The 27,693-nt window shown below is 44.8% G+C and overlaps 3 protein-coding genes across 4 annotated transcripts in view; all 3 read left to right on the plus strand.

The window, feature by feature from the left end:
• Positions 1–10,976, plus strand: part of aptx (aprataxin) — a 12,014-nt gene extending 1,038 nt beyond the window's left edge. Inside the window, exons 2-8 of one of the 2 annotated variants that reach the window (XM_007906603.2) lie at positions 1,301–1,434; positions 2,332–2,378; positions 4,374–4,718; positions 5,416–5,466; positions 6,988–7,214; positions 9,076–9,179; positions 10,576–10,976. In XM_007906603.2, the coding sequence (XP_007904794.1) occupies positions 1,305–1,434; positions 2,332–2,378; positions 4,374–4,718; positions 5,416–5,466; positions 6,988–7,214; positions 9,076–9,179; positions 10,576–10,730 (1,059 nt within the window). In that variant the 5' untranslated portion in view covers positions 1,301–1,304 and the 3' untranslated portion in view covers positions 10,731–10,976. 2 annotated transcript variants of the gene reach the window in all.
• Positions 10,977–14,103: 3,127 nt separating this feature from the next.
• On the plus strand, positions 14,104–15,897 carry LOC103187205 (actin-like protein 7A). The gene has a single exon (XM_007906599.2). It carries the CDS (start codon positions 14,148–14,150, stop codon positions 15,318–15,320), a length of 1,173 nt encoding a protein of 390 aa, XP_007904790.1. The 5' UTR covers positions 14,104–14,147; the 3' UTR covers positions 15,321–15,897.
• Positions 15,898–19,875: 3,978 nt separating this feature from the next.
• LOC103187220 (actin-like protein 7B) lies at positions 19,876–21,126 on the plus strand. The gene has a single exon (XM_007906622.2). It carries the CDS (start codon positions 19,876–19,878, stop codon positions 21,124–21,126), a length of 1,251 nt encoding a protein of 416 aa, XP_007904813.1.
• Positions 21,127–27,693: the final 6,567 nt, after the last annotated feature.

Below are 27,693 nucleotides of genomic sequence, written 5' to 3' on the forward strand. Positions count from 1 at the left end.
CACCTCTCCCTCATGACCCACCCCCCACCCATCCCCCCCTATACTCCTTCAACCCTATCTCTCCCTTCTCCCTCAGTACGACTGTCTGCAAACTCAAACCCACCACCTGCTCTCCATGCCCACTGCATCCATGTCAGCAGTCTCTCTTCCCAACCATGTCTGCAGTCTTGTCTATGATTACAGTGGTGAGACATCACCTTGTTGACGAGTATCAACAAGATAATAATAATCCCTCCAAAAAAACCCAAAAACAATAATAAAAAAAAATTGGGTCATTTTCAATCTACGACTGTTTGTGGGACATTGCTGTGCGCAATTGGCTGCCGCGTTCGCCCACAAATATACAGTCAATTCACTTTACAGTGTGTTCTGTGAAGCGCTTTGGGACGTCCTCCCGACGTGAAAAGCGCTATATCAAATGCAAGGATTATTATTATTATTATTATTTTAAAAACTGGGCCTATGGTCATCAATTCCCTTGCTTGATATCTGGCGGTGAAGAGCTCTGAGGCATTATATTACATGAAGGACTCTATATAAATGCAAGTTGTTTGCTTGTATTTTTCTCTTGTGGTTTCTTCTGGAAACTATTTAGATTGCTGTCTGAGGTTGCTCCTCACCCTCTAGCTGGGCCATAGGGACCATGAGCTGAATTCATCAGCTTTTCTGATCTTAGAAACATACAAAACTACAACAAATTGCATTTATATAGCACCCATCACACAGGGTAGCTTCTTGAAGCGTTTAACAGTAATGGAGCCTGATGCCGAGCTGGGGGGAGGGGGAAGATGGACCGTAGGATTCGTCAAAGAGGTTGTCAGGTGTGATCTGAAAATGGGGAAAGAGGGGGGCAAGGCGGAGGATTTGAGCATAGTGGCTAAAGACAGGGTGGATCAACAGTGCGGGAGGAGATCATTCGGCCCATTGAGTCTGCATCGGCTCACAGAGTAAGATGATCGCTTCATTCCTGCCTTACCCCATAACCCTTATTTATGGAATAAAATTTGCCAATTTTAAAATGAAATCAAATTTGACACAATCTTAATCTTTAAGCCCACAGGAAGATTGGCCCTGAAAGATATCCAGTGCTCAACTGTTATGTCTAAGTAGTCTTGTTATGACGTATCAACAAAATATCTATGAAGCACTTTAAGACATTTCAACGATGTGATATGGCGCTATATCAAATGCAAGGCTTATTATTAGTAATTTGTAATTCTTGTGATAATTAAAAGCATCCATACTGGAAATGAAAGCAACATAAACCACTGTCTGTTCTTTGTAATGTGCTATGTTACAGTACAATGCGAGTGTGTTGGCTGGTGAGTAAAGATGGAATGCATGAACCTATTCGCCTTCCACATTTACAGTCTGTGATAATCGGTCGAGGCCTAGATACCAAAATTGCAGATAAAAAGTGCTCGCGACATCAAGGTAAGTGAGTGAAAATTGTCTGTGTCTCTTTTTGCAAGTTCTTGGATGATGACTAAAACTAATTAATATATTGTTGCATCATCTTAAAATTACAACCATGAGATCCACAGAATCTATTATACCGCACTTCATTATCACGCAAGTTCACTATTGAGGTGTGGACTCCCAACATTTAGTTACCAAATAATCCCAAATGCCTGCAGAAAGCTGGCTAGCTCACTTCATGTGGATGGCTGGTGACAGGAACTCCCTGCGAGTTTCCTGTTAAGCAACACAGCTCAGTATGAACTATGTGAAAGCATTGCCACCATCTTCCTGCTCAGACACACGTCCCTTCCCATTGAGCGATGGTTCCACCAGTTGGAGGTGTGGAGCTTGAGTAGCAGCTGATGATCTCTCTGCAAAGCAATCAAAGTGGATTGCAAACCCTGGGTGTACAGACATGTGTTCACAAACTCAGACTCCAGGGAACACTTTCCAGCAGCTGTAGCCGCAAGCCTTGAAGAGAGATGAGCACGACCAGAGTGCCTTTTGCTCTCTCTGCACAGTCCTTCAGTACAGTGTCGAAGCAAAGTTGGTGGACACCACAATCCCCAGGTACTGATAACAATCATCAATTTGGACTGATGGATTTTCTAATCAATACCCTCGATGACTTCTCTTGAGTCACGCAGAGCTACGATTCTGTACTTGGGGCCATACATTACAGTGTCCCACCGACTGGCCCAAGATGGTGCAGTGCAAAAGGTCCCCAGGTGAGTCTGCCAGCAGCACAGTATTGTTCGACTCTTGGAGATTATTCTGTGGAGAAGAAAGAGAAGAAGCATTGTGTGACTTAGAATGCAACTTGAGAGAAAAAATACTAACAAGTGTGTTAACTTTCTTGTTACTTTTCAGTTCAACTGAAAGCAGACTACAATAAAGGATATGCTTTTGTGAAACAGGTATTATTTCTTTTGAATGGTAATGCTGTGTGAAAAGGGTGTCAGTCTGGCTCAGTTGGTAGCACTCTTGCCTATGAGTCAGATGGGTGCAAGCCTCACGTCGGACTGGAACTCAAATAGTCTAGGCTAACACTCCAGTACAGTACTGAACTTGTGCTGCATTGTTGGAGGTGCTGCCTTCGGTTGAATCATTAAACCAAAGTCCTCTGACTGGATGTTGAAGATCCCATGGCACTACTTGAAAAGAGAAGTGAGTTTCTCCGGGTATCCTGGCCAACATTAAAATTGGTCATTCACTTCATGGCTGTTTGTGGGATATTGCTATGTGCAAACTGGCTACCGCGTTTGCCCACAAAACACAGTAACTCCACTTTAGAGTATATCCTGTGAAGCACCATGAGATGTCGGCTGACATGTAAGGTGCTATACCAAATGTAAGAATTATTATAAAGTGAATCCCTCAATCAGATCACCTCTTAATTTCAGAACTAGGGAATATAACTCATGCTTATTTAGCCCCTTCATTCTCAAGTGTGAATTAACGAATCGTTGCTGAATACCCTGCAAGGCTAGTATATAAGACCATAAGACGTAGGAGCAGGAGTAGGCCATTCGGCCCCTCAAGCCTGCCACGCCATTTAATAAGATCATGGCTGAATGGCCTACTTTAGAAATCTATCAACTTCAGTCTTGAATATGTTCAAGGACTGAGCATCCACAGCCTTCTGAGGTGAATTCACAAATTCATTACCCTCTGAGTGAAGAAATGTTTCCTCAATTCGGTTCGAAAAGGCTGACCCTTAATCTTGAGATTATGACCCCTGGTTTTAGAACCAGGGGAAACAGTCTCACAGCGTGAAAAGCGCTATATCAAATGCAAGGATTATTATTATTATTATTATTATCTACCCTGTCAAGACCCTTAAGAATCTTATAGGTTTCTATAAGATCACCTCAAATTCTTCTATATTCTAGAGAATACAGGCCTAGTTTACTCAACCTATCCTCATAGGTCAACCCCCTCATCCCAGGAACTAACCTAGTGAACATACGCTGCACCCCCTCTAAGGCGAGTATGTCCTTTCTTAAATAAGGAGACCAAAACTGCACACAATATTCTAGGTGCGGCCTCACCAAGGCCTTATACAACTGTAGCAAGACTTCCCTACTCTTGTATTCTAACCCTTTTGCAACAAACGCCAACATGCCATTAGCCTTCCTAGTTTCTTGCTGTACCTGCATACTAACATTTTGTGACTGGTGTACAAGAACACCCAAATCCCTTTGAACACTAGTACTACCTAGTCTCTCCCCCTCTAGAAAATAATCCGTTTTCTATTTTTACTACCTAGGTGAATAACTTCATAGTTTCCCACGTTATACTCCATCTGCCACCTTCTCGCCCACTCACCTAGCCTGTCTATTTCCCTTTTTCATTCTTCGTGTATCATCCTCACAGCTTACTCTCCCACCTAACTTTGTATCGTACCATATCTTTTCTAAAGTTAGGCAGCCAAAATTGAGTACAGAACACAGTACAAATGGGCTGTATATACAACTGCAGCAGCACTTGCTTTTATATCCCAGAGCCTTCATTACGAAATACAGTATCCCATTAGCTTTTTTTTTGTAATTTCTTGTCTTCCTGTCGAAGTGGACATTAAAGATCCTGTGGCCCTATTTGGAAAGAGAAAGAAGTTTTTACCAGTGTTCTGACCAAAAATGTCTTCAAATAAAAAATTGTCATTCACTTCATGGCTGTTTGTGGAATATTGCTATGTGCAAATTGGCTACCACATTTGTCTACATAGTCACTACACTTTACAGTAACTCATGTGAAGCCCTTTGATATGTCCTCCTAATGTGAAAAGGTGCTCAATATCAAATGCAATTTATTAATTATTAATTCAGCACTGGCTGGCTGCTACTCGATGTACTAATGAACTCTCCCAGCGTAAGATTGTGACTTATTCTATTCTTTTCCCCTCTTTGAAGTTGGGTGTAAATCCTAGCAACATCAATTTGGAAGATGTGGGGAAAGACAAGGAAGTGAAGTTGAAGCCCGGACAGACTCTTCACATTGTCAATAAGCTTTACCCGCACATCATTCAGTTTGCTGAAGATACTACAGACCAGGAGGGTTGCTCCCCAAAGAGACCCAGTGATGAACATTCTACAAACAAAACCTCCGACATGCTGAGCAAACTCCTTAAAACTGAAGAATCAAATAGGAGAGAGGAAAGGAGGAAAAGAAGCCCTGAGGATGGCTGTATGAATGAAGACAGCAACAGTTTGGAGACTCCGATTAATCATGCCAGTGTAGCTGAAAAGAAAGGATCGGTAATTGGCTAATCAAATATTATATCTGTTTGACATCCTATATTTGTAATACTGCACTCCCTCCATCCTTCTCTCCCTCCTCCTTATATATAATACAGTAAACCTTACATAAGTCGTATCAGTTGGGACCATACTTTTAATATGACTTATGCAAAGTAAGTTATGTGAAGCTAATAAATAATAGGAAATTCAACGAGACTTGGGCAGATGTACAACTTAGGTGATTATATGATTGAAACATATCAGACACGCATGTTTTATTGTATGTATATGTATACAGTATATATATATGAAACACTGCACATCTTTTATAAGATGAAAGGACCTTGATGACAAAAGCTGAGAGTGACTGATGGAGAAAGGAAGCAATTCATTGAGGGAGGAGATTCTGTTTTTATACAGCTGAATTTTAGATTTAAGGAGCAGCCTGTGGAGAGTGCTATATGTGTCCATTCTTCCCTTTGGCAAATCCTAATGCCAGCAAAATATACATGTAAACCATGGCCATGGTTTGTCTTTCTCTTCTCTCCCATTGCATAGCACAAAAACTTGGTGTATAAATACTACTAATTTTAATAAGTCGTGGCACTGTAAAGAAATATGAAAAATTATCACTAAATGTATCTAGACTTTTAAGTTTAGTACCTCAACCTGACTTCTGCACTTGTTGCTAACTTTGTTCTTTTGGGATTTCCAGGGGCATTGGAGCCAAGCATTAAAAGTTTCCATGCAGGATCCTACAATGCAGGTATGTAGCAACCACATTTTTGCATGTACTAACCACATTTCTGGCTAAATTTGTGAACTAAAATTATCTCAATTTTTGGACCAAATTGCACTATTTGCACCAATCTCATTAGGTGATTATATTTTTGATTATATTACTGAAACAATAATCTTTGAATTTGGTTTAGCCTTTATCACATTGTCGAACTGTCTTCATAGCAATCACTGTAACATGTAATGAATGTGCAAACATGACAGCCAAAGTGTGCAAAGCAGCGTCCCACAAACACTCATAAATCAATGACCAATGACCAATATTATCTGAGGGACTACTGGCCAAGACACCAGGAGAAACTCCCTTCTCTATTTAAATAGTGGCATGTAATCTCTAATGCCCACTTAAGTGGACAGGACACTATGAGAAACTCTTCTTTTTTTGAATAACAACAACATCGGAAAGACGTGATGAGGTGGAGAGATTGTGGGATAGAGTTCCAGAGTGTGAGGGCAGAGATGCTGAATGCCCGACCGCCAATGGTGGGGAGGGACGTATGGGGGACCTGAAGCAGGCCAGTGTCTGCCGAGCGGAGGGAACGGATAGGGTGATATGGCATTAGGAGGTCGGAGAGGTAGGGGGGAGCAAGACCGTGAAGAGCTTTCAAGATGAGAATGAGGGTTTTGTACTCGATTCACTGCAAGATGGGGAGCCAGTGAAGCCGGGCAAGAATAGGGATGATTGGTTTGCGGAGCCTGGTGTGGGAGAGGACATGGGCTGCATTTTTTGAATAATTCCATATCTTATGGGGGACAGAGATGGGAAGTCCAGCGGGCAGGCAGTTGGCATAGTCAAGCCAGGACTTGATGAAAGCGTGGATCAGGGTTTCAGCAGCCTATGGTGAGAGGCAGTGGCCGAGACAGGCAATGTTGTGGACGTGGGGAAAGGCGGAACAGGTCATGGCATGAATGTGTGGTTTGAAGGATAGCTAATGATAATGTCCACCTAATCAGTCTTGCAGGACCTTTGTTTAATGACTCATCATTCTACAATGCAGTGTTCCCCCGCATTGTATTGGGAGTGTCAGACTATGCTAACACATAAGCAAGATGCAACAAATTAGTTACCAACAACTAAACCTATTCCATAGTGAACAAATCTAGATAACCAATTTTTCAGATTATCCCTTAAATTAGAGCCTAAAAATGGAGCTTGAAGAAGACCTTTGGTCATCCAACTTCCCAAAGGAACATCACAGGTTGACAACGTTTCTCAAACTTTTTACTTAAGTTTAAAAAGAGAACATTTAATTTGGGGAAATCAAAGTACGCATTTGGTCTGGGTTAAGAGGTCATGGAGATGGAAGAGATACAGTACATCACAAAGGACTGGGAACAGAAAAAATAATTGAAGGTGGATTGGGCACAGGTGTATGTAACAGGCGCTGTGTTGCTTTGTTTCTCAGCTTGCTGAGGCTGGGAAGGAGCTCGCCGCTGGTTCAAACCTAAGTGGAATTTTTCATGTGACATGTAATTTTCATGTCCACAGCTGTATAAAGATGATAAGGTGGTGGTGATTAAAGATAAGTACCCAAAGGCTCATTACCACTGGCTGGTGTTACCATGGGTCTCTATTCCTAGCTTGAAGGCTGTAAGGAGTGACAACCTATCATTACTTAAACACATGCATCAAGTTGGTGAAAAGATGGTGAGCGAATGCCCTGATTCTGGGAAATTAAAGTTTCGCTTAGGTTATCATGCCATCCCCAGCATGAGGTAAGCAAGTTTATATATTTTTTAAAAGGCAATAATCAGTTGCTTGAGTTCAGCGGTGACATAATTATTTATAAATTGTAGAACAGGCACAGAGTATATCTGCTTGAACATTAGTTTAAATGTGTGAGGTTCCCTCTTGGGCTCTGGCCTAAGATGACAACAACCACTTGTATTTATATAGCACCCATCATCAAGAGGACATGATCTTAAAATTAGAATTTAGGCAGTTAGTTTTCTTAATCTAAACAAGGCTTGTGAATGTGTGAAATTCACTACCCCAAAAGGCCACAGAAATGGAATCTATTGGGATGCTTAAGACGGAGATAGATTAAAAACTTGGCAGTTAGAATAGTAAGGAATGTGAAGAGATGAAATGGGATTGAACGATTGGCATGTTCTTCCTGTCCCCACAGCAGCCTGAGCAAAGACTTTGAACCCACCAAGTGGGTAGTTACAGTGACTGATAAGCCTCTTGCCATTGGTGACATTACCCCTGAAGATTAAAGCATTGAATGAATTTGGTTTAATAGGTTATTGTTTGGGGGATCTCACTCCAATTATAGCCCACAACACACCTGACTTGATTTACATAATAATAATAATAATAATCCTTGCATTTGATATAGCGCTTTTCACGTCTTCTAGATGTCTCAAAGTGCTTCACAGAATATACTATAAAGTGAATTGACTGTATATTTTGCGGGCAAAATGCAGCAGCCAATTACGCAAAGCAGCGTCCCACAAACAGTCGTGGATTGAGTGACCAAATTATTATTGTTTTTTTTTTAAGGTCTATTATCCCCAGAAAAGCGATCCGCCAATCGACTAACAAACGTGTTCCTACTTGATGCTAGGTAAACAAAGGCTTGTGGAGTAAAGAAACTTGTCCAAAATTTCGTCCTGCCAGGAATTGAATCCAGATCTCTCGCTTGCGAGCTGCAGGACTCCCTAACATAGAATGACATGGACTGAATTATAGACTTACAAAAAGAAGCTGGCCATTCAGCCCAACTAGTCTTCTGATGTTTATACTCCATATGAGATGAGGTCATCAAACAAATAACTTAGGACATGCTATATATTATAGTATGTGGATATTTGTTCTCTTGACCAAACACGGCATCTAAATTGTATCTGTGTTGACTCCTTAAGGTGTGCATTTTATTGAAACTAACAGTATGAACTTGCTACACTTGTTATGTACATCTGTTCCAGTGCACATTAGTACATGTGGGGCCACAATACTAACTTTATTCTGTCAGCTGCTTGTCAAATTTGATGCAAGTGTTGACAGGGGTCATTTCTGAGTGTGTATCAGATGCAATTCTGCCATTCCACTCTGAATTTGATTGCATGTGTGATATACCTTCAATTATTTTGGAATCTCTTGAGGTCCATTTTACAACTACATCTTCATTTAATGTGAGGCCTCTGATCTGTTGTTCCCCTGTGTAGAGAGCAGGAAAGCTCTGAGTAATGACAGATGCTAACCTTACTGATCTTTGTGGGTGTTTCTGCTATAATTACCTGTGAGAACAAGAATATGCCCATCTGTGTTTTTTAATAAAAATCCAGGCAATACAAGCTAAATTCGGCGCTACCCTCTGAGGTGCACTAAACTACTCCGTTTATGCCCTATTCAGTCAGCATTATCTGGCTATTAATGGCAGCTATGATTTTGCAGTATACAAATTTTAATTATAATTTGGATTTTTTAAAAAAGTCTCAGTATTACAGTGGTTTGATCTAGATTTTGGATTTGAAACCCAAATAATGTACAGTGCTGTGCTTTGTAGAACTGGTGAGGTGTGTTAATGAGTGTTCATTTACTCTTTTCTCTCTTTCCTTACACCCTCACAAGTCATATTCACCTCCATGTTATCAGCCAAGACTTTGATTCTCCATGCATGAAAAACAAAAAGCATTGGAATTCATTCACAACTGATTATTTCCTGGAATCCCAAGGTAAGAACAACAACCATCTACAGGGATACCAAAGGGACTATGTAATATTAATAATAATCCTTGCATTTGATATAGCGCTTTTCACGTCTTCTCGACGTCACAAAGCGCTTCACAGAATAGTCTATAAAGTGAATTGACCGTATATTTGTGGGCGAAACGTGGCAGCCAATTGCGCACAGCAGTGTCCCACAAACATCATGGATTGAAAATGACCAATTTATTTATTTCTTTTTGGAGGGATTATTATTAGGCGTACACCAGCTGTTGAACAAACACTGTCACTTAAACTTTATACCTTTGAAACCAAATTTATCATCATTACATTATTGCACAATTCTTTTTTTAGTTAATCTTCTTTTATTTGCATGTCATTCTTGCCACTCACAAAGCCTTGCCATTTATTCTTGTGTGCAATGATTAAACCAATTGAGTACTTTTTAAACTATCTTGACAGGTTAATAACAAAAACCTGTTCATTCCCATTTAAACTTCAATAATCAAGCTGAAACTGATGGTATCACCATAGCAGCTACTGCTATTAAATCATATTTGAGTGCCCAGATATTGAAAGATTATTCATGTTAGTTGATAAATTGTGATAAGGGAGCCTAAGATCAAGATTCTCATGGGAAGACAAAATGGTAGACATTCGGTTTTTTTTGTGCTTGAGATTATTATAATAATAATCCTTGCATTTGATATAGTGCCTTATCACGTCATTGTGACTTCTCAAAGCGCTTCACAGAATACATTGTAAAGTGAATTGACTTGTGTATTTTGAGGGCGAATGCGGCAGCCAATTGCACACAGCAGTTTCTCACAAACAGTCATGGCCTGAGTGACAAAATTATTATTATTTATTTATTTTGAAAAGATTATTAGCCCTGGAAAGTGATCCACCAATCGACTAAAAAACGGGTTCCCATTTACTGCTAGGTAAACAGAGGTGCGTGGAGTAAGAAGACTTGCCCAGTCCGGGAATTTAACTAGGGTCCTCTCGCCTGCGAAACGAGTGCTCTAACCAACACCCTACAGGACTCCATTATAATGTAGAATGTCCTTCTGCATACACATTGATTGAAGTTAAGACAACAAAACATTTTAAAAGGAACTGGATAAGTATTTAAAGAAAAATATAACATGGGATAAAGTAGATATAATTTCTGTGCTGTATTCTGAACATAGTTCAGCCTACAGTGAATTAATTTTAGACTTCACATGTAGAATTAATGTCATACTTAACTACTTCATTTGTACAGTTTAGACCCATAGTTCCCACTTTGACTTCACTATTGGCTGTGACGATTCCATCTTAATTAATTTTCTTCAGGTTTTAGCCACTTTATAAGCTGATAACCTTTGCGAGATATTGATCCATGCTTTCTATTTTGACTAGACGTGATTGAGATGGTCGAGCGGGATGGAAAGGTGATCGTCAAGGATGCAACAACTGAATTATTAAAACTGCCTCTTGTATGCCACATCTGCAAACAGCAGCAATCCACAATTCCACAACTGAAAGAGCATTTGAAAAAGCACCTTGGCCACTGAATGAAAGGTTTTCTCACTGCAGTGCTCCTGTCTGCCCATCCATTCCTGCTGTTCATTTATTCAGTGTTCATTATACTGGTTTAATTGGACAATAACGTATGAGATGTACATGCTTTATACTCTTAATTTAGCACAAAGCTTTACCGTGTGTAGGAATTATTACTGTGATGAAATAATTGGTTTGCATTTACAATGAGTCTTAAAAGGATTCCTTTAATAAAGAGATTTGTGTGAATCTAAATACAAGTAATGTGTTTAGAGTTTTTTTTCTCTTCTCAGTTGCATTTGATTTATTTTCCCTTATGCTGAGGTATGAGCCCGCAGCCCCTGATACCCTCTGTCAGATAGGTTATATTTCTATCGTGCTGTTCTTCCAAATGGTTGGAGTTCCACAGTGTGGGGGTAGAGTGGCTAAAGGCCCACCCGCCAATGGTGGGGTGGGCAAGGCTGGGATGTGAAGCAGGCCGGAGCCCGCTGACCAGAGGTAGCGGACAGCTTAGGGGGTTAGGAGGTCGCAGAGGTAGGGGGAGCAAGGCCATGAGGGCTTTGAAAGTGAGGACCAGGATCCCTATTCACATTGATGCTAAAGATCCCATGGTACTATTCAAAAAAAGGGAGATTCTTCCAGTGAGACATCTGACAATCCCCCAGATTAAAATTGGTCATTGACTTTATGGACAATACTGTGCACCAATTGGCTACTTTAGAAGATTATTTGGGAGGACTCTTAGGCAGATGTTGGGACACCTGGTTTGGTTAGGTAAATAAGAGCAAAGGAGTGGGGAGGAAGAAATGACAGGGTGAAAACTGCCAGAGACCAGCTGGAGACAGAAAATTGGAGGAAAAGCAAGGTCTGTTCTCATTAACCAATTCTAAAAGAAACCAAGCACTCGTTTGATCGTATCTGGGACCTCACACCTGTTTGGGGATTAGAAATGCGGTGGAATTACTTTGCGGGGGGATGCAGGGCTGTGTCCTACTCCGATTCTAAAACAACCAAAACACAACACAGACTTATCTTGAAAGAACTGGGACCTCACTGGGACCCCATTTGGGATGATGGGAATGACTGGGTGAAGACTGCCTGAGACCAGCTGGAGACAGAATATTGGAGGAGGAAAAGCAAGTCCTTATTCCTAACCAGTGTCAGATTCCCAATTCTAAAAGAACTCAAAACACTTGTCTGGAATCATCTGGGACCTCAGCCCCATTGGGAATTGGAGATGCAATGGGATTGCTCTGCGGGGAGGTTAGACCCCCCCTCCCTCCACCTCCCGGGTATCTAACTCCGATCCTAAAAGAATCCAAACGCAACAAACACTTGTCATGGAGGTCTAAGGACCTCAGGCGCAGTTGGGGCGCTGTAAATACCTGGGGTGGGTGTTACCCTGGGAGTGGTATTGGTGTGTGTGTGTGGGGGGGGTGAGCAGGTGCTGTGCTGTGTGCAGTGTGGAGGGGGCTGTGCTGTGTGCAGTGTGGGGGGGCAGCTGTGCTGTGTGCAGTGTGGGGCTGTGCAGTGTGGGGGGGGGGGCTGTGCTATGTGCTGTGTGGGGGGGTCTGTGCAGTGTGGGGGTGTGTGGGGGGGGCTGTGCTGTGTTGGGGGGGCTGTGCAGTGTGGGGGTGTGTGGGGGGGGCTGTGCTGTGTTGGGGGGGCTGTGCAGTGTGGGGGTGTGTGGGGGGGGCTGTGCTGTGTTGGGGGGGCTGTGCAGTGTGGGGTGGGTGGGCTGTGCAGTGTGGGTGTGGGGGGGGGGCAGTGTGTGTGTGTGGGGGGGGGGCTGTGTGTGTGGGGGCAGTGTGGGGGGGGTGGGGGGGGCAGTGTGTGTGTGGGGGGGCAGTGTGGGGGGGGCTGTGCAGTGTGTGTGTGTGGGGGGGGCAGTGTGGGGGGGGGGGCTGTGTGTGTGTGTGGGGGGCAGTGTGTGGGGGGCAGTGGGGGGCTGTGTGTGGGGGGGCAGTGTGTGTGTGTGGGGGGGGGCAGTGTGGGGGGTGGGGGGGGCAGTGTGTGTGTGGGGGGGGCAGTGTGGGGGGGGCTGTGCAGTGTGTGTGTGTGTGGGGGGGGCAGTGTGGGGGGGGGGGCTGTGTGTGTGTGTGGGGGGCAGTGTGTGGGGGCAGTGGGGGCTGTGTGGGGGGGGGCAGTGTGTGGGGGGGGGCAGTGTGGGGGGGCTGTGCAGTGTGTGTGTGTGGGGGGGGGCAGTGTGGGGGGGGGGCTGTGCAGTGTGTGGGGGGGCAGTGTGTGTGGGGGGGGGCTGTGCAGTGTGGTGGGGTGGGGGCAGTGTGTGGGGGGCTGTGCAGTGTGGGGGGGGCAGTGTGGGGGTGGGGGGGCACTGGCTGATCGCCGCTGGTCTCGGGGTTGGGGTGAAGCGGCGGCTGAACAGAAGGGGCCGCGATGACTGGACAATGGGGACCTGTTGACGCCCATAGTAACAGCGGCGTCTCAGCCCCGACCTCAGCCACAGCCACAGCCCTCCAGCACAGCCCTCCAGCACCAGCTCAGCCCTCCAGCACAGCCCTCCAGCACCAGCTCAGCCCTCCAGCACAGCCCCAGCCCAGCCCAAGCTCAGCACACCAGCTCAGCCCAGCCCAGCCCCAGCCCAGCACAGCCAGCACAGCCAGCACACCAGCCCAGCCCAGCACACCAGCCCAGCCCAAGCTCAGCACACCAGCCAGCACACCCAGCCCCAGCTCAGCACACCAGCACAGCCCCAGCCCAGCCCAAGCTCAGCACACCAGCCCAGCCCAGCACACCAGCCCAGCACAGCCAGCACACCAGCCCCAGCTCAGCACACCAGCACAGCCCCAGCCCAGCCCAAGCTCAGCACACCAGCTCAGCCCAGCCCAGCACAGCCAGCACACCAGCCCAGCCCAGCACACCAGCTCAGCCCAGCACACCAGCCCAGCACACCAGCCCAGCCCAGCACACCAGCTCAGCCCAGCACACCAGCCCAGCCCCAGCACACCAGCTCAGCCCACCAGCACAGCCAGCACACCAGCCCCAGCTCAGCACACCAGCACAGCCCCAGCCCAGCCCAAGCTCAACACACCAGCTCAGCCCAGCCCAGCACAGCCAGCACACCAGCCCAGCCCAGCACACCAGCTCAGCCCAGCACACCAGCACAGCCCCAGCACAGCCAGCACACCAGCCCAGCCCAGCCCCAGCTCAGCACACCAGCCCAGCCCAGCACAGCACAGCACAGCCAGTGCCATCCAAACAACCCACAGCGGCTTCTGGAGAGAGGGACACCCCCACCCCACACACACCCCACAGCCAACCCCCCCCTTTCCCCCCTCGTAAAACCTACATCAAAAGGAAGTATGAAGTCATCAAACTGCATCTGCAAAAAATCCTTATTGCCCGTGTCCACAGTCATCTCCAGAAGGAATCCCTCCAACACTGTGCAGTTGGTGAAATCGGAGCCCAGAATGGGCGGCAAACAGTCCTCGTCGCTGTCTGTGCACAGTCATCTCAACGGGTCGGACAGGGTGGTGAAGGAGATCCGGGCCCTGATGATCGACCTGGGCACCGGCTACTTCAAGGCAGGCTACGCCGGCTACCCCAAGCCCTCCGTGAGCATCTGCTCCACGCTGGGCAGACCTGTGCAGCGCAGCGCCAAGACCGGGGACAACCGCAAGGAGAACTACGTGGGTGAGGAGCAGAGAGGCCAGCTTGCCCTGAGGATGGTCAACCCACTCAGGAGGGGTGTGGTGGTGGACTGGGAGGGCACCGAGGCCGTCCTCGATTACATCTTCAGCAAGAAGCTCAGGCTGCACCCAGAGGAGCACGCAGTGATGGTAGCCGATCCTCCGCTCGGGCCCATCACCAACAGGGAGAAGACCGCTGAGATGTTCTTCGAGACCTTCAGCACGCCTGCCCTGCACATCGCCAGCCAGTCCGTCCTTTCCATCTATGCCTATGGGCGCACCACAGGGCTGGTGGTGGAGAGCGGCCACGGCTCCTCCTTCCTGGTGCCCATCTACGAGGGCTACATCATGCCCCACATCACGAGCACCACCGACTACGGAGGAGCCGACCTGACCAGGTACCTGACCAGGCTCATGAACGAGAACGGCCACAAGCTGACGGCTTGCGACTTCCAGGTGGTGGAGGACATCAAGCAGAAGTGCTGCTATACGGCCGCGGACTTCGAGGTCGAGATGCGCTGCGAGGGCAAGGAAGGGGTCGTGAGTTACGAGCTGCCCGATGGCAAGCTGATCAACATAGGCAAGGAGAGGATCAAGTGCTCAGAGGCTCTCTTCAACCCCTCCTTGATGGGCTCCAAAGAAATGGGCTTGCACACCATGGCCATCAACGCAATCAACAAGTGTGATAGCACCATCCTGGAGGATATGTTCAAGAACATTTTGCTCTGTGGTGGCAGCACCATGTTCAGTGGCTTCCCTGTCCGTTTCCAGAAGGAAGTGAGGAAGTTGGCACAAGACATGGCTCCACATGTCCACGCCATCCCCGAGAGGAAATACTCAGTCTGGTATGGAGGCTCCATCCTGGCTTGTCTTAAATCCTTCCAGCAACTCTGGGTTCGCAAGAAAGATTATGACGAGCGTGGACCGATGGTTATCTATCGCAAATGTTTTTGAGACAGAGACTTTTTTTAAATATAAGAACAATTTCAACTTGTTGCCAATTTAACCTTTTTATAATTTCCATCTTTGAATGTAATTTATTTTTCTCAGGGGGTAATTGGAAGGGTGGGGGGAAGTTTAATTGGGTTGAAAACCAGGTTTGAAACTATGGAATTGTAATAAAATTTTGCAAATTTGTGATTCCTGAAATCCATGCGATCATCTGTATTCAAATCTGGTTAAGAATGAGGGAGCCGAGAGATCCCATAGAATTCCAGCAAGGCTGATTTTTGCTGGCTTTGTGGCATTTTTGCTGAGGGAGCCCAGACTGCAAATATATATTTGAATTTGTGACTTGCCAGAAATGACATACGTTGGTCCAATCCGGATTATGTTCAAAGCAACAGGAGAACTGGTACTTCCCCACTTTCAATGCAAAAGTTAGAATTTTCCTCTGGTGCCATTTGAAGCTGGTTTGAATACTGAGAGTTGCTGTTTGGACTACCTTTCGTGGGTTTTTCTGTTCCAAGTTTTTCGAAAAAATGTGTTGTGGTCTTTCTTTGCTCTTGTTCACTTTGTATGTGCTCTGAGAAAATCGTAAATAAAGATTATTTTTAAAAATTAAATGGGACGAAAAGGTGCCTCCTTGAATAAATCCACCGCATGGTGTAGACTGGACCATACAGACTGGGAGAGTCCTAGCTGATCTCTGGTCTGTGCTGAGTTAGCTGATCTCATCTGGGGTCAGGGATGCAACAAGTGGCCTTAGTGTTGCCGGCTAGTATTGAAGGGAAAAATTGGAGCCAAGGCTCATGCTCCTGATCAGTACTCAGAGAGCCCTGGTGGAAGTGAAGGTGTGGTGACACCAGGTAAGGATACGATCCACTCAAAAGCACTTCACAGGATTTACTGTAAATTTCCGCACAGCAATATTCCACAAACAGCCATTAATTGTTGGCCAGAAAACTGGGAGAAACTCCCTTCAAATAGTGCCATGGGATTTTTAATGTCCACCTGAACAGGTAGGCAGGGCCTCGGTTTAACTTCTCATCTGAAGGACGGCACCTTCGGCAATGCAGCATTCCCCCAGCATTTTATTAGAATGTCAGCTTAAGACTATATGAGTTCCAAGTCCCGACATGACTCAGAGGTAGAAGTGCTACCAACTGAGCCAGTGAGATCAAAAAACATTTCTTCATAGAAACAGTAGGAAAATGTTTTAATTTTTTCCCCAGAATGCTACATGGGCAGAATCAATTAGAATGTTTAAAAGGGAGATGGCTAGATACGTGGGAAATGTGGATATTAAAGGATATGGAAATAACCAGGGAAATAGGATTGGAAGAATTGATATGATCTAATAAACTGGCAGAAAAGGTTTGATGGGCTAAATGGCTTCTTCCAAATCTTGTGATCTGCTAGTATGTATGGTGCAGCATCATTGTAATTGACACTTTTACTCAGTAAAACATTAAGGTGCAAAAAAACAATTATCCTATGTCCTACTTTCATTTATTGACTGCCTCTAGGTCATATCAGGTGATATGGCATTGCAGACACCCTGACCTGGCTCTATACCATTGTTACTGTATAATTAGGGTTGTCATAATTTGCAAAATTAAACATGGGCAGAGCCAGGATACAGCTGCTATCCATTTCTTTCATGATGAAAATTGATTCCTTTGTAACCATCATAAGTGAGTAAAATGAACTTCATTTTACAGACAACTCTTAGTGTTCATTTTGACATTTCCCTCAAACTGGATTGTCCAGTGCAAAACCACATACGGTGGCTGGTAACTCAATGTATAACAGGGTAATGTGTAAATGTGTCCTGATCTGAGCCAACTTCTCGTTTCCTCTCCTTTTTTTGTGCAGAGAATTTTCATTTTGTGCATCTTCCCCCCGATCTGAGACAATAAATCCTTCACAATGCACACATATGTGAAAAAAAAAAGACTACCAATTTTATCCCATCCCATCTCAATGTATTTGGCTTCTTTAACCTTCTACTGGGTACGGTTCCATGGGTGCTGGTTATCTGATACTTTAAGCATGTGTGAGCATTAGCAGTGAGTATTGGGAGGCTATCAGACTAGCGTGACTTAACATTATATAGGTCACAGACACAGGAGTTTCCATAATCTATACTGAGACTGCATATCTTACCTGATATGAATTATCCGAAAATCGGTCAGTAGTTTTACCTGCTTGCTCCCCAACCCACTACCCACCATTGGTGGCAGCTACACCAAGAAACTCTGGAACCCTCTTCCTCTATCCCTCCACCTTGCTCCTTCCTTCCCCATCTTCAGGTTGTGCCTGAAGATCTTCCTCTTCGACTGTGCTTCCAGTTACCTCCCTCCGGCTTGGCATCTTGCTCCGCCACTATTAAGCGCTCTGGGACGCTATACTGTGCGAGGGGTGCTATATGAATACAAGTTGTTGTTAAGCACAGTAAGGTCTCCACATGTGTTAGACTCTTGTCTGACCATATACAAGATAGAGTTTTCCAAACTTGGGTACTTTAGTACAGTAGTAGTTTGGTAATCAGCTAGAGCTCACTTATTATAATAATAACAATCCTTGCATTTGATATAGCACCTTATATAATTGAGACGTCTCAAAGCGCTTCACAGGATATACTGTAAAGTGAATTCACTGTATATTTATCCCATTTGCCTACAAATAAAGTCACTATACTGGACAGCAATTCTCTGTGAAACATATTGAGATGCTGCAACATTTTAAGCACTCGCAAATGCAATAATTATTATTTATTATTAAAACCTTTGCATTTGACAGGAGGATAAACAAGATAAACACCCTAAACTGTCCTCACTTGACACCTACACATGAACATTTTCCAACAGGGGCCAGAGTAATAATAATAATTATTATTAATAATAATAATCCTTGAATTGCATTGTAAAGATGTTTCACAGCACTTCACAGAATATACTGTAAAGTAAATTGACCTCATAGCAACAACAACTTGCTCTTATATAGCGCCTTCCAGGCAGTGCAGTGTCTCAGAGTGCTTAACAATGGTGGAGACTGTCTCCGAGCTGGGGGAGGTGGTGGGGGGCAGGGGGATGGGGGGGGAGGTGATCATAAGCACGGTCGAAAAGGCAGGTTTTCAGACGGGACTTGAAAAAGGAAAGAGCGACGGCAAGGCGGAGGGATTGAGAGAGAGTGTTCCAGAGTTTGGGGGCACAGTGGCTAAAAGCGCAACTTCCTGTGGTGGAGCGGAGGGCACGAGGGACAAGCAGAAGGTCGGTGCCAGTCTAGCGGAGATGCCGAATGGTGGATTGGGGAGTGAGGAGGTTGGAGAGGTAGGGAGTGAAGGGATTTGAACACGAGTGTGAGGATCTTGTAGTCAAAGTATAATATAATATATAATTGATGGTTTAATACATAATACAAAAAATATTATACTTTATATATTATACTGTGTAACATATACTATATATCATACATTGTACTGTATAATATATAGTTGACTGTATAATATATTGGTTTGACTGTATAAAGTATTGGATCAAAGTATTGGATCAGGAACAAAAACCCTGGTTATTTTTCCCTCTGTGACCAGATGCACTGAAGCCAATGATTGAAATATCCTCAGGACTGCCCCATCTGAAATCTTTTCCTGTTGAGTCACAGAAGAGAGCCTCATTGGAAAGCATTTAAATGTTAATGTGACCTGGACAATTTCAGTCAAAATCCAGTCAGAAGCTGGGCCGGGGGAAGGAGCATAGGCCCTGTTGAACAGAAAGGTTTTCAGTCGTGATCTAAAAGAAGGGAAGGAGGGGGCAATGCAGAAGGATTGGGTGAAGAGAGTTCCAATGCTTTGGTGTTTAGTGGCTGCCAATGGTGGAGCAGAAGGGATGAAGGACAAGCAGAAGGCCAGAGCCAGCCAAACGGAGGCAGTGGGTTGGGGAGAAAGCAAGTCAGAAAGGTAGGGAGGTGCCAGGGTGTGAAGGGAATTTGTAGATGAGTAAGAGGATCTTGATATTGATCTGTTCTGTGATAGGGAGCCAGTGGAGCCTGGCGAAGACTGGTGTGATGGGGGTATGGAGTTTAGTGTGGGTGAGGATACAGGCGGTGGAGTTCTGAATCAGTTTTAGTTTGATATATCTCCAATAGACCTCTTCCATCCCCTATGTTTCTCAGACTTAAAGCAGAATCCAAGCATCCTGAAGAAACCTCCACAATGTAGTGAAAACAAGAAATAGGTGGAAATGCAATTCACCCATCGAGATATATTTTTCACATATATAAGTATACCATATGTATTCGTTTAAAGAGGAGAGATGTTGCATCATCTCTCCTTAAAGCTGGTGCCCCTCACCAGCATCATTGCACGTGTCATGAAGGAGCCTGGTTGGTACAAACATCTGAGATGACATCGCAATAGGCTGGGTCTTGTCGCCCTGGTGACAACGAATGAGCTACAAAAGGGTTATCTTTACAGGACAACTTGGTTACTATCCCACAACTGGCTGGAGGGTGGAGTGCGACCTGCGCTAGTGGAGAGGAACCAAACCAAAACTAAAACCAGACCAAAATGGTTACAAAGCCAACCACCCATTTGGCCAAGAAGGCGGGCACTCCGCCCGCCTCCACCAAAGCACAGAAATCCACTTCCAAACTGTCCCAGAGCGTGAAGTCCGACAGTAAAGTGGATGCCAAACCCGGGAGGCTGGTCAAAGAGATCAGATCAGTGATGATTGACCTGGGGACGGGTTACTGCAAAGCAGGTTTCGCGGGGCAGCCTAGACCTTCCCTGATCATGTCCTCAGTGGTGGGTAGACCCACTCAGCGCAGTGCCAAGACAGGGGACAACCGGCAGGAGAACTACGTGGGGGAAGAGCTGAGCAACTCAGAGCCCAACCTCAAGCTGGTCAACCCACTGAGGCATGGGATCGTAGTGGACTGGGAGGGGGTAGAGGCCATCTGGTCTTACATCTTCCAGAAGGGGATGAAGATCCTGCCAGAGGAGCATGCTGTGATGGTGGCAGACCCTCCCCTCAGCCCCACCACCAACAGGGAGAAGATGGCAGAGTTATTGTTTGAGACCTTCAGCACCCCAGCCATGCACATTGCCTACCAGTCCATTCTGTCACTCTACTCATACGGGAGGACCACAGGGTTGGTGGTGGAGAGCGGGCACGGGGTGACCCATGTGGTGCCAGTCCATGAAGGATACAACATGCCCCACGTGACAGGCAGAGCTGACTACAGCGGCTCAGACCTTAACGAATACCTGATGAAGCTGCTGAACGAGCAGGGCAACAAGTTCACTGAGAAAGGGCTGCACATCGTGGAAGACATCAAGAAGAAATGTTGCTACACAGCCATTAACTTCGAGCAGGACATGAATCTGGATGTCAATGAGTACTTGGTGGAGTATGAGCTCCCTGATGGGCATGTCATTGCAATAGGGAAGGAGAGGTTCAGATGCCCAGAGGCTCTCTTCAACCCATCCCTCATTGGATCCAAGGAACCAGGGATCCATTCATTGGCTCTGCACAGCCTGGACATGTGTGACAGCAACCTCAAGTACGACATGTACAGCAACATCCTGCTCTGTGGAGGCTCCACCATGTTCGAAGGCTTCTCAGATCGTCTGCAGAAGGAAATGAACAAGATGGAGAGAGGGATGAACCCCATCGTGCACTCCATCCCCGAGAGAAAGTACTCGGTGTGGCTTGGGGGGTCTATCATGGCTTCCCTCAAGTCCTTCCAGCAGCTTTGGGTTCGCAAAAGGGATTACGATGAGCGTGGGCCTTTTGTTATTTATCGCAAATGTTTCTGAGACCAATGATTCAGACAGTACTGTATCCCCCCCCCCACCGGCCCCTTCCGATCTTTTAATACTCGAAGTTTTTTTTTGTCTTTTAAGGATGTCACTCACTTAACTTTATCATAGTGATTTCCACCAAGGGTCAGATTATACTGACTTGCATAATAAAGCCTTTGACAAATAATTGCCGCCATGCCTGCTTCCTAAAATGCATGCTCACAACTTTTAAAATTAATAATCCTTGCATTTGATATAGCACCTTTGATGCGAGCGTGCTTTTTAAAATGAATGCAAATGACACTATATTTTCATGTTTTTCATTTATAAACAGTTTTTCCAGTTTTTATTGAAAACATCAGGATTCAGCACAATATAAACACTATAATCGCCCTCAGGCGTGAAAGGCGCTATATAAATGCAAGTTGTTGTTGCGGTGTGCAAATTGTCTGTCACTGTGTGTCACAGAAATGTTGTGAAATACTGAGATTATATATGCACTATTTCAAATGCAAGAATTATTATATAGCTGTAAACTATTGGTCTCACCTGCTTTTCCAGCCTTATAATGTCATCTGAACCCCTCAATTGTGACATCCTTATAGTTTATAAGGATAAACTCCCCTATCAGTGGAAATAGCTTTCTCTATTTACCCTGTCAAAACTCTTGTTACTATGAGGTAAATTTACAAAATTTCTCATTGACCCTGAAGGCAATTGAAGAATCCAGGGTACTACACGGAGTATAATATTGGTGTCAGTACTCCATAGGGTATTTAATTTTATTACTTTCTTCAACCAACTCTAGGGTGGCTTTCAAAACCAGACTTGTTGATTTTGAAGGAGACAGGAAAGAGTGTCAGAATACCCTCTTAGCCAATCCTTATGTATGGGTTGACTTTTCTTTGGTCAACCAGGTTTCTGATCCATTACCATACTTAAGAAGATCCAAACCAAGCTGAGATTTCCATGCATCCTACTTACACATGGAAATTCCAGAGATAGATTGTTGGAAGGGGATGCACTTTCTCCCTGGAGGTGCACATCCTCTGGAACTATCAGGTGCAGGATGGCAAGAGCCAAGGCTTGGGGACCCCAGAGTGTGTGTGGGGTGCTGCTGGAATCCATCCAGCTAAAACCGTATAGCTTGCTATTGACAGCTCTGTATGCTTTCCTTTTTGCTTGACTAGCAATGAACACCCAACTCATTCATTACAGCTTTGGCTTGCAGGGTTAATAGGAGCTGAGTGGGAAAAATCTCTGACCAGTGATTGGTTTGTCCTTCCAGGTTCTGCCGATGAGCAAGGATGGCTGTGCTGTCATCAGCAGTGCCTTGGAATACTGTGTGGCTCAGGAAACAGTTGAACAAAGCACATGTCTAAAGCAAAAGAGGTGGATAAACAGTTTGTATTGCCAAGTTTAATACATTTATTATTACTATACCAAATGTATAGTGACACTACACTATACATTTGGTGTAGTGTCATTCACGTTGTCTCAATGCACTTCACAGTGAAGTGGAGAGACTGTTTTGTGGATGGTCCTAGGTTTATGTAGGTTTAATGAGTGAAACATGATTTAACCACATCTACAGCTTTTATGTCCTTCACTTCTTAAGCTCATTAAAAGACATTATTTTACTATTATTAATCTATGTAGTGATTCAATACATGGAGATGTGTAATGCAATATTTTATTTTAAATATATATTACAAATAAAGGCACTGGGCCATAGCATTTATAACCAGATGTACACTTAAAAATGGCAGCAAACTCCAAAATATCAGTCATAATTTATAGAAGATAAAAAGGTTGAGTGGCAGAACAATTATCAAAACAAGATTCACAAAGGTTTTATCATTGCTTTAAAAATGCACATTTAATACCTTCACCTCATAATGACTATAATATATATCTCCCAGTGCCTTCGCCTTGCCTCCTCCCTTTCCTCCTTCAAGGCCGGTCTCAAGACCTCTCTCTTTGACCGTGCCTTCAGCTCCCCTCTCGACTCTCTACCCCCTCCTCGCTCCCTCCCTCCCCTCACCCTGACCATTTCCCCTCTGCTCGGGTCCTGACCCAACTGTACAGCACCTTGGGACGTCCTCCTGACGTGAAAGGCGCTCTATAAATGGAATCTTTTGTTGTTGTTGTATTTGATATAGCGCTTTTCAGAGTCTTCTAGATGTCTCAAAGTGCTTCACAGAATATACTGGAAAGTGTATTGATTGTATATTTTGAGGGAGAAATGTGGCAGCCAACTGCGCACAACAGTATCTCACAAACAGTCGTGGATTGAGTGACCAAATTTTTTTTAAGGATTAATATCCCTGGAAAAGTGATCTGCCAATTGAGTAACAACCAGGTTGGCTCTTGAACTCAGGTTCCAATTAAAACCCATGCTCTGAGAGGCTGAAATTTCAGTGAATAGCTTTGCAGTTTGCACTATGGGAAAAGAATGACGTGTTGGAGCCTTTAGTGGAGCAGTAGGATCTAGATAGAGAAATATCTCTACTCAGTGCCCAGGGTTAAGTGAAAGACAAGGGTTTTCATGATGATGTATTATGAGGCAGTTTCAATTTTTCTTTTGTTGCTGTGAACTAGGGATGTTTTTTTCCCTCCCCCCTCCCACACCAAATAAATCCATTACATTATTTTACCAGTAATAGATTTTGTCAGTGTGCGAGGCAATGAACGGTCTCTGTGACAAATGCATTTCAAGGCTGCATGCTTGGATAATTATCCCAGTTCACATAGGGAAGAAATCAATTCCTTTCCTTTGGTATTGGTATTCAAAGATGTACATCTATTCAGTTTTTCACTGGGACATGCAATCATGGAGAATTCCTTGGATATGAACAGGAGGCACGAAACAAAGTATTTGTGAAAAGATGAGTGCTTTACAAGAAATCATGTTTTGCACCATCTTCAAGAAATTTACCATAATGGTTATATTCCTCCAACTGTCCGCAACAAACCACTAGCGTGCTTGTTTATTAACAACAACAAAATTACATTTATTGAGCGCCTTTCACGTCAAGAGGTCATCCCAAAGCGGTGAAACCTAAATTATTAAATTATTATTTATTAAACTTAAAGTCATTGATTAATCATGATGGCGTGCTTATGTAAACACTCTTACACTAGGTGCCAAAGATCCCACTGTGGCAGCAGCAATGGCCAGTCAATGTGGTCCTGCCCCCTCCTTTCTTTGATTCCTCTGTGCTTTCAGCAATGGGACCAGTATAGTAATAAATAATGCTACTCATTGGCCTTGCTTTCCTCTACTGCACAACACTTAGCTTCCACGTCACATTCTTGTTGAGCTTTGGAGGCATGAGAAATTCATCTGGAGAGAGCAAGAGAGAACAAAAATGGTAGACATTCATTTATCTGTTGCCCAGTATTATAGAACTGGCTGAACAGTCACCAATAACAGTTTTAAAGCAATCTCCCATATTTGTTACTTAATTTCCTGCTTAAAATTAGCTGCAGAGTCTGTGGGAAAGGATATTAAGCATCCTTTCATTTATTCTTAATTATGTTTATTGGTAAACAGTAAATGTTTACAGCAGCAAAGGAACTAGTCGGGATGAGCTGCTGTGCGGCGACCAGCTAAAAGAATACACAACAGAGTCAGAGACTTTCTTGATCTGAATGACTCAATATCACAAGAAGTGGTTCAGTTATTTGCTAAGCCATCAAGGACATTTACATTCTTTGGAATGGTTTGATGCTGAAGAGGGCTGTTGATGGCTTTAATGTAATATTTAAAAAAGGACATACTTGCCCTAGAAGGGGTGCAGCGTAGATTCACTTGGTTAGTTCCTGGGATGAGGGGACTGACCTATGAGGATAGGCTGAATAAACTAGGTCTGTATTCTCTAGAGTACAGAAGAATTAGGGGAGATCTTATTGAAACATAAGATTTTTAAAGGGCTAGATTAAGTAGACACTGAGGGTCTGTTTCCCCTGGTAGGAGAATCTATAACCAGGGGTCACATCTTAAAATTACGGGTCATCCTTTTAGAACAGAGTTGAAGAAACATTTCTTCACTCAGAGGGTAGTGAATTTATGGAACTGACTACCCCAGAAGGCTGTAGATGCCCAGTCCTTGAACATCTTCAAGGCTGAGACTGATAGATTTTTAAAAAATAGAGCGATTAGGGGATATGGGGATAGGGCAGGTAATTAGAATTGGGTCAGAAGATCAGCCATGATCTTATCGAATGGAGGGGCAGGCTTGAGGGGCCGAATGGCCTACTTCTGCTCCTAATTCTTATGTTTTTATGTTCTTATTATGGCTCTGTGATTTTTCATGCAAGTAAACGCTTGATTTGATCACAACTACAGAAAAATCTACCTTTAAGCATTTAATCAGATACACAGTAACACCACTTGCAATACTGATAGGAACCATCTCAAAAAATGTATAACAAGCTCTTGGGAGGCAGTTACATTACTTCAGAATTATGCGTGAATCCTGGACAGAATCCAGCTTTCTGTGCGCCAATTTTTCTCTCCTCTCCATGTCTATTTGTAAAGGCTTTTTTGCATGTGTAAGAACTATCTTATTTAGGACATGAACCATGGGGACAAAATAGATTTACACCTTCAGTTTGTGTTGAATGACTGAGATTTATGGTCTCAGCCATTCCCTTCCACCTGCAGGGTAAAATAACCCTTGTGCACCACTCACTCCACAAGTTGCTTCCCACTGACCTGGATGAGGAGTAACTCCACTTCTCGGCAGCTGGAATGAAGCAGTAATACTGTTTGCTGTAGAATTGGGGCCAAGAACCTGAGACAAGCAAAATAAAAATTAAATCCTTAAAATTGGTCTGCAACCACTCAAACCATGTTTCTACAGCATATCGATAAAACACATTAGAAACACTGCGCTACATTTAATAGAATAGACAAGTCCTTTGTACGCTATTTTTTAATTCTATTTTTTTAAAAAAAAGCTCCTTAAGACAAAGAATGATTGCTGCTTTTCCTCTTCCTCACTGTGGGGAACAATGGCTAGAATCAGCTGATGGCCGGCCCTTGACAATATGAATGAGACCAGGAACTCACCCTTGTGCGGGGAATCATTTTCTGTGGTTTACTTCTAATAATTAGCACCTAATTTCTCTCGCTGTTCACATGTCTATTTGTAAAGACCTCTGCTAGACACTGACCCCGGCAGGAAGCATCCGCATTTATAATTTCACCAACAACCATTCTTTATCTTCCAATATAATACAAAGTCATATTTGTAAAGCGCCTTTCACGATGGGAGGACGTCCAAAGGCGCTGAACAGTCAGGGATTAGGATCTGGGCCGGGGTGGGGTCAGGGAGGGTGGAGGACAGAGAGAGGAGAGTGGTCGAAGACACGGTCGAAGAGGAGGGTTTTGAGGCGTGCCTTGACGGAGGCAAGGAGGGACAGAGGCAAAGGGAATGTGAGACAGAGTTCCAGAGGGTGGGGGCAGAGAGGCTGAAGGCCCGACCGCTGATGGAGGGCTGCGCCGGGGAGAAGGCCGGAGCCTGCTGAGTGGAGGGAGTGGACGGGTTGATAAGGGGTTAGCAGGTCAGAGAGGTTGAGGAGGCAAAGCCATAAAGGGCCTTGAAGGTGACGAGAATTTTGAACTTGATCCTCTGAGGGATAGGGAACCAGTGGAGCCGGGGGAGGGTGGGTGCGATCGGTCATGGAACCTGGTGTGGGAGAGGACACGAGCTGCAGAGTTCTGGATGATCTGCATCTTGGGGAGGAAAGAGTTGTGAAGGCCGACAAGCAGGGTGTTGGCATAGTCAAACCTGGATGTAATGAAGGCATGTATGAGGGTTTCGGCAGCCTGAGGGGCGAGGCAGTGGCAGAGACGGGCATTTTGTGGAGATGGGGGAAAGCAGCGCAGATCACTGTACAGATGTGGGGTAGAAAGGACAGTTGAGGGTCGAACAAGATGCCGAGGTTCCTGACTAGCTTGGTGAGGTGGAGCTGATGCTGCCAGCACCTGAGGTGTGGAGGCTCTGGCGCAAGCCATCAAGAGCGTCGGTCTTGCTGACATTCAACTACAGAAAGTTGTCTCTCATCCAGGACTTGATGTCTCACAGACAGTCTGTCAGAACAGCAGTTGTCCTGGAGTCGAGGGTGGAGGCAGAGAGGTAGAGTTGGGTGTCATCCGTGTGCATGTGGAAGTTGACCCCATGTCTGCGGATGATGTCACCAAGAGGGAGCCTGTACAGGTTGAAGAGGAGGGGACCGAGGAGAGAGCCCTGAGGAACACCGCATGAGATGGTGCGGGAGCTGGAGGAGAAGCCATTTGTGGAGACAAAGTGGAGCTGGTGTGAGAGATAGGATCTGAACCATTCAAGGACAGGAGGAGGATAGAGTGGTCCACTGTGTCAAAGGCAGCAGAGAGGTCAAGAGGACAAGGAGACAAGAGGGAGCCCCTGGTCACAGATGGACAAAATGTCATTTGTGGGCAACACGGAAACACGAATGGAGGGGTTCGTAAAGGGAGTGGCAGGAGAGGAATGAGCGAAGCTGGGAAGCAACAACTCTTTCAAAAGACCTTGGAAAGAAAGGTTGGAGATGGGG

The sequence above is a fragment of the Callorhinchus milii genome, unplaced genomic scaffold, assembly GCF_018977255.1.
Source record: "Callorhinchus milii isolate IMCB2004 unplaced genomic scaffold, IMCB_Cmil_1.0 Scaffold1, whole genome shotgun sequence".
In the NCBI taxonomy this organism is placed as follows: domain Eukaryota; kingdom Metazoa; phylum Chordata; class Chondrichthyes; order Chimaeriformes; family Callorhinchidae; genus Callorhinchus; species Callorhinchus milii.

Bases quoted from the DNA above. Each gene is read 5' to 3' on its own strand.
- LOC103187205 (XM_007906599.2), top strand. From the start codon at position 14,148: ATGGGCGGCAAACAGTCCTCGTCGCTGTCTGTGCACAGTCATCTCAAC.
- LOC103187220 (XM_007906622.2), top strand. From the start codon at position 19,876: ATGGTTACAAAGCCAACCACCCATTTGGCCAAGAAGGCGGGCACTCCG.